The sequence below is a fragment of the Leuciscus leuciscus genome, assembly GCF_965113295.1.
Source record: "Leuciscus leuciscus genome assembly, chromosome: 14".
NCBI classification, from domain to species: Eukaryota; Metazoa; Chordata; class Actinopteri; order Cypriniformes; family Leuciscidae; genus Leuciscus; species Leuciscus leuciscus.
Window position 1 is genome coordinate 11087706 of NC_138738.1, and position 10334 is coordinate 11098039.

Below are 10334 nucleotides of genomic sequence, written 5' to 3' on the forward strand. Positions count from 1 at the left end.
AAATTGAATTTGGATTACACAAAAACTGTCTAATCCAATTAATTTTGAAAGTGTTGTTCAGAGATGAGAAATCCAGAAAATTCAACCCACCATCCTTGGATGTATTCATTATTACAGACTTCTAAAGATATTTTGTTTTTCCCAATAAAATGTTATCGGGTTTTATCGACAGTGCTCTACCTCTCGAGGTCAAGTCTCTCTGCAGCCATGCATTAAATCTTCTTTGGGCTTTTTATTATCAAGTTCAAGGTACTTCTTTTATCTTGATTTTTATCAAGATATCTTTTAAAAGATATCTTTTATCTTGATCTTGATCATCACGATGCCTAAATATGTAACTTCAGATCTAACTGGAATATTATAAAAAGAGGATGTGGTGCAATCTTTAATAGACATTAACTCACACAGTTTTATATAATCAATTACTATAGGGATTTGGGAAGCATCTCTTAAAAATAAGGTAGTGTCATCTGCTAATTGGCTAATAATAACTTCTCGATCTGCTATACGGATACCCAAAATACCGCTTTCACAGATAAACGTTGAGAGTAGCTGCACACAAAGTAGAAATAAATAGGGAGAAATGGGACACCCTTGTCTGACTCCTCTAGATAAACTAAACCTTGGGGAAGTGCCATTCTTTAATTTAATCGAACAGCTTCTATTATTGTAAAGGGTTTTAATTACTTTGCAAAACATATTTCCAAAACCAAATCTATGCAATGACTTAATAATAAATTGGTGCTCTAGAGCAGGGTTTCTCAAACTCGGTCCTGGAGGGCCACTGTCCTGCACAGTTTAGCTCCAACCCTGATCAAACACACCTGAGCAAGCTAATCAATGTCTACAGGATCACTAGAAACTCACAGCTAGGTGTGTTTGATCAGGGTTGGAGGCTGAGCTAAACTGTGCAGGACAGTGGCCCTCCAGGACCGAGTTTGAGAAACCCTGCTCTAAAGAATCAAACGCCTTATAGAAAAAAAAAATTTTAAATAAAAAAAATGAAGCTGTAGCCTACTCCTGTATCAATTCTGAATAATCTAATAAATCAAGAACCAATCTTATATTATTAACAATATATTTTATTCATAAAACCAGATTGTGTTGCATCTATTACAGAAGTCACTGCCGATTTGAGTCTTTTAGCAAATATAAGCACTACAATTTTATAATCATTGTTGAGCAATGATTATACAATTACAAATACAAATTTGCCAGTTGTCAATTAAAAGTAAATCTTTCTTGGGTTGCGGGATTAAAGTAATTAAACCTTCAGTGAGAGTTGAGGGGAGAGTCTCATTCTGTATGTTTTCTTCAAAGACCTTAAGTAAAAAAGGTGATCATTCTTTAGAAAACTGTTTGTAGAGCTCTGCGATAAGCACGTCAGTTCCGGGTGATTTATTGTTTTTAAGTTCTATAATTGAGTTATTAACTTCTAATAAAGTAATTTCACTATAGCAGAGGTTTCTATCATTACCCGAAATAGTCTTGCCATTTTTAGTAGCTGCCTCTTCAGAATAAATTTGATGGTTAAAGATTACAGTAAAAATCAGCACAGAAATTAGCAAATTCTTGAGGGTTATTAGTCACTGTCCAGTCAATATTTAGATATTCGCTTCTTATTTTTATGAAGGAATATCAATTCTTAAAGTCAGTCATTTTTAGTTGATGAACGAGCAGAACATTGTAAGTTAGCGTTAGTGGAGAGCGGGGCACAACATAACACGGGGCTAGTTGTAACACACTTGATTAAATACTTCCACACATGCTAGCATGACGAAGCTTGGTGTATTTACTAGTTGTAGAAATAAGTGAGGAGTCCGTGATTTGAATCCAAGCCAAACGTGTTTATTACATAAACCTCTGTTGAGTATGATGAACTTACACAGCCACGAGCCACAGGCAGCAAGCTATACTCACAACTTGGCGGGAGATGTGCACACACTCACACAGACAGGAGGACGGGCAATTAACTAATGCGCATGCGCACTTCCTCAGGTACGGTGTCTTGTAGTGTCCATACAGTACGCAAACACGATCATTCACCAGAATGATCTACACTAGTTGCCATATCAACTTTATAGAGACAAAATTGGCCAAAGTTCTTTATTTATTTATTTATTTATTTATTTTTAAATATCTATAGACATTTATTAAACCATAGCAAAAGTAAATTTCTTTCTTAAGTTAATTTTTAATCTAAATTTTTTTGTGTTTATTTAAAATTAGACAAATATGATATCATTTTAATCTCCAATATGTTATTTAACGGTTGATATAGTTATTTAATACTTCGCCAACTAGCAGAAGACACTAGCAGGGTTTAAATCCCAGTTGTGCAGGTGGGGCATGTTGTCACACTGCGTTACAACGTGCCCCTATTAGAAATATGCTTTTCTATTCTATACTTTTTTGAATTCTATTGAGGAAGCATGAGAAAAAGGTGAATAAAGACTGAGAGTCAATGCTCAGAAATGACTAATTATTCATTTGTTTTGAAGTATGTTGTATAGCTGTGTTTTCCTGTGTTCGTAGTCAAAACTCAAAAATTTGTTTATATTTAATTATTAAAAAATGGCATTATTATATATGAAAAAGTTAATAATTGTATTTTATTGAGGAAATATTTTAGTTTGTCTTGTATGTTTGTTTGATTAGATCAAATAGCATTTTAAGCTGTCATATGGTCATGTTACTATGAACCCCTCACATGTTACAATGTACCCCACCTATGGGGCATGTTGTCACATTTCACTTCCATTCTTTCGGGGTATATCAAGAAAAAACGTGTATACTGTATTAAAAAAACAAAGCCACATAAGTGTACTAGACATGTGGGAAATTAATGTGGGAAAAAAATAAATACTCTGAACCCTAAGTAGATTTACACAACTGAGAAAGTCAAAAAGCGTTACTTTGTGCCCTGCTCTCCCCTAGTGCACCTTCTATCCAATACATCGCAATTTGCTTTTGTGCTTTGTTATAAAGTTTCAGATTTCAAATTGTGTCAATATCATTATCAAATTTAAACACATACCATATTGAATTTTTTTTAATGTCGCGTGTTGTAGCTCCTTCGACCTCATTGTAGCTCCTCAGTTCAAACGGTTATTGACTGAATACCTTTTTTTCCCTCCTTTTTACTAATTTCTAAATAAACTATCCTGAATAAACGAATCATGTCTCGTGTAATCACTCAAACTAAGAAAGCTTGAGAGCAATGTTACATTTACCTCATAAAATTCATTCAATAAACTCATTAGACAATTACATTAGACACTATATTACATAATTCATTATATGCATATTTCTTTTTCTGTATATCTGAATAAATCTAACAATCTAAAAGTTTTTATATCAACCATTTAAAACAAAGTTATTAGCATTATAACTTTATTATTATTAACTGTGATCTTAAAGGATTTGCTATCCTGTGGCTCCCTCTGATGAACAACATTAGTACTCATCTCTGAATCGAATTGACATAAATGTCTGAAACTTTTTTTTAACGATTACATTTTTTAATGATTATTTTATTACTGATAATAGCCACATCAAACTCAAATTCACTGATTCGTGGTACCTTATTTCATGCTTTAACGGTTGAAATTTTAAACTTCCATTTTGTAGCAAAGCAGTAATTATACATCATAATATCACTTGTTAAATGGTTATTTAATAATTACATTCAGTCCTGCATGAACAGATTCGGTTTGTTTGCAGATTCGATGTGCGCTCACGCGCTCTGCTCACGCACGCGACTTCGGGTGCGCGTGCGTGCATATGAGTGATTCGAATTTAAGTTGCTATGGCGACGGGGACGCGTCTTATGAATTCTGTCTGCACATGTCAACACTTTGATCGCTTTCTGCTGGTTGAGACTAGACGAGGCGAATTCAGAGACTTTTGCTGACTATTTTCTGCGCTGATCTTGAGATTGTGAAGCTGTTCGGAGGATTTCAGAGAGGAGACTTTTGCTGACTACTTTCTGCGCTGATCTTGAGATTTTGAAGCTGTTCGGAGGATTTCAGAGAGGAGACTTTTATTCTAGAAGAAGGAGATCGGATTACATATCCGCCAACGTTACATCGTTGTATTTTTTAAAACTTCATATTATTTCTGAGGACTCTTTCATTTGATTGTTCTTTTCTTGTTTTAGAGGGAGTTTGGAGTTTTATTTAATTAATTAATTAATTTTGGGGGGAGGGGTATTTCTGAGGAGCATTGTATTGTATTTTGTATTGTATTTGTATTGTTTTTTATTGCACTTTGAAGGATGCCAGGCCCACATGTTTCTGTGCCCACAGGTCCGGTTGACAGGGAGCAGAGCCCAGATGATGGACGTCCGTCCACTTCCTCTCAACCCTCTCGCAGAGGTCCGGCACTGAAGAGACAGCTTGAGCAGGTGCACGACTCCCATCAGAGCGCTGAAGATGAGATGCCAGTGAGAAAGAGGACGAGGATGGGTAAGTCTGAGGGTCAAACAAATGACCATTGGAGAATATCACTGGAGTGTAATTTATTACCATATTTGACCACACCATATTATATCAAAATATAATTTTTGAAGTTCTTCCTCCTGCAGATCAGCAGGTTCAAACCCCTCCAGCTCCAGGCCACCGCAGTCCAGCACATTTCCGGAATTGGTTTGAGGTATTGGCCCTAATAAGCTACAAATGAATTTGAATATATATTAATATTTGGATGATTTTGACACCTTTTTGTGCATTTGTTTTAAATGTTTATTGTGATATGGAAAGAAATCAGGGTCAAATCTCTTCTATGTGCTCTATGTATATCATCAGCCTATTAGCAGTGAGGAAAGTGATAGTCAGGAGAGCCAGAATAGGTCTGTAGATCTGACCTCTCTTCTCTGGAGTTCTGGAGAGCATCTCTCTCTTCACTGGAGTGGCTCAGGTCAGGGTCAGATAGTGGAGGATCAGACCACTGCAACCGGTAGTGAGAGACACGCTGAGGGTAAATCCAATGACCAGTTGACAATGTGTAAATGCTCTGTTTATTAGTGCGCTCTGTACATCATAAAGTCTACATCATTTTCAGCTAGATATGAGTATCCATTAATGGAAACGTGTCATTCATGGGAACTTAATTAATTAAGGGAATTTTTCTGTTCCCATTGGATGAAGGGCCATTAATGACCATAATTATGTTACAAATTCACACCTATATCAAAATCCCAAAGTTTGATCAAAGTTATGATATTTTCCAGGACATGTCTTAAATATTTAAACAGAACTCTTTTTTTTTTAAGAATGCATGTAGTAACTGAAGAATCACCATAATATGACTATGCAGTGTTTAATATTTTTTGATTGCATTTAAACATGCTTTTGTTTGATATCCCTTGCTCTAAACCCCTCCAGCTCCAGTCCATCACAGTCCAGTCAGTCCAGCTCCAGGTCACAACAACAGAGTGGACGAGACAACAGAGGGTGAGTTTACGGCCATGACCTCAAACATTAAACTCACTGCTGTCCATGCAACTAAATTGAATCATCTTTTTGCAGACAACATCCTGAGCCGGTATGAGATGGGCAGAATGCTTGGTGAGGGATCATACGGCTCTGTCTATGAAGGGAAACGCTTGGAGGATGGCCTTGAGGTATCGTCATTTTCTTACAATATTTAGTCAGCAAATTATTTTGTCTCACTACATCCATTTCAAGTCTTTTTGTGTATATTTTTCCACTACAGTATTTACTGCATTTGACATGTTAGAAATGTAACAATGTTTTTTGGTTGATCAGGTGGCAGTGAAAATTGCCAGAAAGCCGCAGAACCTGGAATACATCAACATTGTAAGTAGCCTACACTCGCTATGTTGTTTTCAAATTTAAATATGTAAACATAATGACAACACCTTCATAATAATAATGATCTTTCTTCCAGCCTGGACATCCCGCACCCTTCCCATTAGAGGTCGGCCTATTAATCCTGGCTAATGGGGGCCCCAAAGTGTCAGAGATCATTGAGTTGCTGGACTGGCAGGACCAGCCTGACCAATACATCATGGTCTTGGAGCGTCCCTCACCCTGTGAGGATCTGTGGCATTTTTCCCGAAGGCATCACGAAGGCATCCTAGATGAGGACACAGCGCGGCGTATCATGGCACAGGCAACAACGGCGGCTCATGTGTGCTGTCGGCGTGGAGTGTTTCACCGCGACGTTAAGCTGGAGAACCTGCTGATCAACACAGAAACGCTTGAGGTCAAGCTGATCGACTTCGGGTGCGGGGATCTCCTGCAGGAAGCTGGCTATGAAAGATTCTCTGGTATGAATTATGAATCAAACCTGTAGTTTGGGACTTAAGTTCTAGTGACTAGTTCAATTGGTATCATATTAAACCATATCTCACATTTGAGGCAGCGTTTTTTTAAATGAAAAACACCAGATGTTTTTACCACATGCTATGGTATTTCATGCTATGGTTCTTACTCATCAGACAAATCTTTTTTCTGCAGGCACTCTATCCTACCGCCCACCTGAGCACTATACAGAGGGCAAGTACCACGGGAAACCAGCTACCGTGTGGTCTCTGGGAGTGCTCTTATTCCTGCTGGTGTGTGGACACTTTCCTGGACCGAGAGACAGGCAAATGATTGAAGATGACATCTGGTCTGATCCTGGCTTGTCAAACGGTAAGATGGCGTTCATCACAACAAAGAAGACCAACTGTAATTTAAATCATACAAAACAAAGAAAGTACGAAAAAGTAACACCTGAGCCAAGTGGCTGTATAGAAGATAGATATTGGATAAGCATTTTTTCTGATTTTCTGACCGTACTTTATAGAATAGTCGAATCTTAAAGCTTAATTAAAGTTTAAGGTAATAATCTGACTCGCTTCTATCGTTCTGCACAGAATGCTGCCTCCTGATGCGATCCCTCCTCAAGGAAAGCCCAAGACGACGGATTTATCTGAGGAAAATCCTTCGACATGACTGGTTTAAGGTAATGAGCCTAAGATCAGCTGCAAATGATTTTGAAGATTATATTCACTTTTCATTTGAAAGATTTTAAAAATGTTTTCTTCTAATTTTAATCTATGACTGTAACCTTTTTTGTTTGTTTGTTTCAGGTCACAGAAGAAGAGATGAAGAGCGACGTCAGAATTCCTCTCCTGTGAAAGCTGCTTCTGCCACGGCCCTCTCCAAAGGATCTCCAGAGAACACCATCTTTGTATATTTTTGAATAATGGCTGTTATTGTTTATTAACTATTATTGTATATAAATGTTATATGAATTTTATTGTAATAAAATAAATAATGTTGTATATAAACAATATTGGCGTACCTGATTTTGAGAAATGGTATGTGTGTTAGACCGCTTAACATTGGGATATGAGGAGACTTTCAACTAGCATAACACAATTATTTTTGTAGACAATCACCTATATTGCACCTCAGCATTTTCCAAACACTTTTATCTTTATATGGAAACAATTCTGTATTCTTCAGGAGGGGCAGGTCCTCTAACCACCTTATTTTGTATTTTTTATTTTTCAATGCCAAGGTATCAAAAATACAAGTACATAGCAAAAATGTAAAAGTTACATACAATTAAATGATAATAAAATCCATAATTTATACATATATACATGGGCCTAGGTTTCATATAGCAATTTATAGCTCATTTGCAAGGAGCAATGATAGATTAATAATAAAGTATTCGTTAGTTTTAGCTTTTTGTATATTAAAGAAGCAAAACATGACATCCTTAACAAACAAAGAGAAACCCGGAAGCACATTGCAGTTAATAAAATGAGAAAATTCGTCCCAAAATAGTTGTATGAGGACAACCCCAGAAGATATGAGGAGCAGTTTCATCAGGGGCGCCACAGAAAGAACAACTTGTGTCTATATCTGACTTAAACCTTTTCAAAAAAGCTTTAGCAGGGTAAAATTTGTGTAATAATTTGAATGAAATTTCTTTCTCTAGTCTTGTTAGTTATTATGTATTTCAAAGGCAGAGTATATACTTTTTTCCAATCAATATGGTCAACCAAATTCATCCAATATGACGCCACATATGGAATTACAAGCTCCTTTTGAAATAGAGATCTAATTCTATAATTACGTGATGAAGGATGTGACAAAAAGCAGTTTTCCTGCTGGTTTACGTAAAAATTCTTCACAACTTAAAGTAAGACCTTCTGAATTTAATACTGTGGCGGTTCTAGAGGGGGGCCAGGGGGGGCCAGTCAGTGGCGGTTCTAGACCATTTCAACTGGGGGGGCCAAGCTGGGGCCAGTTGTACTGTTAGAGGGGCCAGTTTAGACCTTATTGTTGTCATATCATTTTCTGCACTGCACTATAGGCATTAACAGGCAAAATACCATGTTTACAATCATTCAACAATGTATTTGCATTTCCATTATATTTTTTAGATTTGCATTACATATTCAGAATCAGTCACATTAACTGTATTCTACGATTTTTGTGTTTTTTTGCAAAAAGATCAGCAAATTCATCTAGATTTAAGGCCTTTGCCCTCCTTGACTCAATACTTAGAACACCTAAATTGCTTAATCTGTCATCTGACATTGTGGACCTGAGATTCTCACCAGCTTTAGAGCATACAATATAATATACAATTAAATTATGCTTATTTTAAATGTATTGTGCAGGCTAGGTATAAAAAATATAGGAAAAACCATGATAATATGAAACGCTTCAAAACAGAGCGCACAAAGCGCGTATGCGCATCGCGGGTGCAGAATGATGTGCTCAAAGCAACATGGAGTCACAGTGTGCAGCGCTGCACAAGTGCGCATTTAAAAGTTCACGGAACAAAGCGAAGAAATGTCGAGCGCACAAATCCTAGTGTAGCCTATATCTGTCCAACAGTTTATTGATCATTTGTTTCTTCACATAGTGAAGTTTTAAATTCCAGTTATTGTGCGTTTGATGCCGATTCATAGTCCTTGTGGTGTGAACACAACGGTAGCGAGTCGTTTTAAAACAGCAACAAACATAAAATACAAATACACAAAATAAAGTCATTTTATGCAAATCCACAGCCTTTTATCTACAGATCAAGCATTATAATGTGAATATATCATATTGGAGAGAGTTTTACCGTGCATCCTGCTGTAACCGGACGAGGCGCGCGCGCTGTTTGAATATGATTGACAGATGAGGGAAAACGAGTTTCCACAAACTTTCATTTAATGATGTAAATAGACTTCTGTCCCTCACATTAAGCTATGGAATGGCTTCAGATGACTTTGTGAAATTATAATCAGACCCTCTCAGACCCAATCACCCAAACTGACGTGAAAAAGAGGCGCAGAAAAGCGCGCTGTTTGCATCCCTGTTTAAGTAAAAAATATTCAGCACCATGAGTTTGTTGATCATATATTTGATCCTTTTTCAAACTGCCACAAACTAACAAACGGCCAGGTTAAGATTAGCTGATCTACGTTACACTTCAGTAATGCATTTAATACAAATAGGCCTACAACATATTAACAACTTTACTCACCTCTATATTTCCTTCTTTGCTTTAACTATAATATTCGCGCAAAACGTCCACCAACTTCTGAATAGAAAAAAACCTGCAGATCCGATTTAAGCAGTCCCTCTAGGGTTACATTTGTGTTCCGTGTTGCCACTGTCTAATAACGGATCATGTGAAAAACAACGATAGCAAAAAATAGTTTTGTAAAAATTATTTCACACTCCACATTTAGGGGGGCCACAAGGGGGTCCAAGCTTGTTGTCACAGGGGCACTGGCCGTATGTCAAAAATCTCTCGCGAGCGCAAGGCGCACGTGTCGGATTCTGCAGTCGAGCGCAGTTGCTCTCCATCGACTGCGCTGATCAAAAGCACGATGGGAAACGACTTGCTGACGACACAGCTTAAAGCTCATTGGTTTAAACAACCGTGATGTATTGTTCTCTTTTAAAATGTTTGATTTTAAAACTCTGATATCATGTTTTATGTGTATATGTTATGTGTGAATATTCCCAAACTATCTGACAGTGCGATCTCTTTGGGTTATGCAATTTAATTTTTATAATAAAATAAAATAAATAAATGTGTCTGTATTAAAGAAAAAATGATTGATAAACATGTATTTGGAATGGAATTAAATAAGAAGTACTTTGGGTGTCTTGTTCAATTTATTTATTTTCATATAAAAGCAACAGAACTTGAATTACATCCAGTTTATTAGCAACACTGTGCACGAGCGTCAATCCCGCGATATCCATCTTTGATCTCGCAGGTGTCAGATCCACTACGAGAAGAGAGATCTGTCCGGCTTGCTTGCGCTTTTTCACTCCTCCTCTCACTGCAGCCGCCTACTCTCG

The 10334-nt window shown here is 37.0% G+C and overlaps 1 protein-coding gene across 1 annotated transcript; it reads left to right on the plus strand.

The window, feature by feature from the left end:
• Positions 1 to 4276: 4276 nt before the first annotated feature.
• Positions 4277 to 7222, plus strand: LOC309514016 (serine/threonine-protein kinase pim-2-like; the record flags this gene model as incomplete). Its single annotated transcript, XM_082190132.1, has 9 exons — positions 4277 to 4466; positions 4586 to 4653; positions 4806 to 4977; positions 5385 to 5623; positions 5769 to 5819; positions 5911 to 6292; positions 6483 to 6659; positions 6884 to 6972; positions 7100 to 7222. 9 exons carry the CDS (start codon positions 4277 to 4279, stop codon positions 7145 to 7147), a joined length of 1416 nt encoding a protein of 471 aa, XP_082046258.1. The 3' UTR covers positions 7148 to 7222.
• Between the last annotated feature and the right edge of the window lie 3112 nt (positions 7223 to 10334).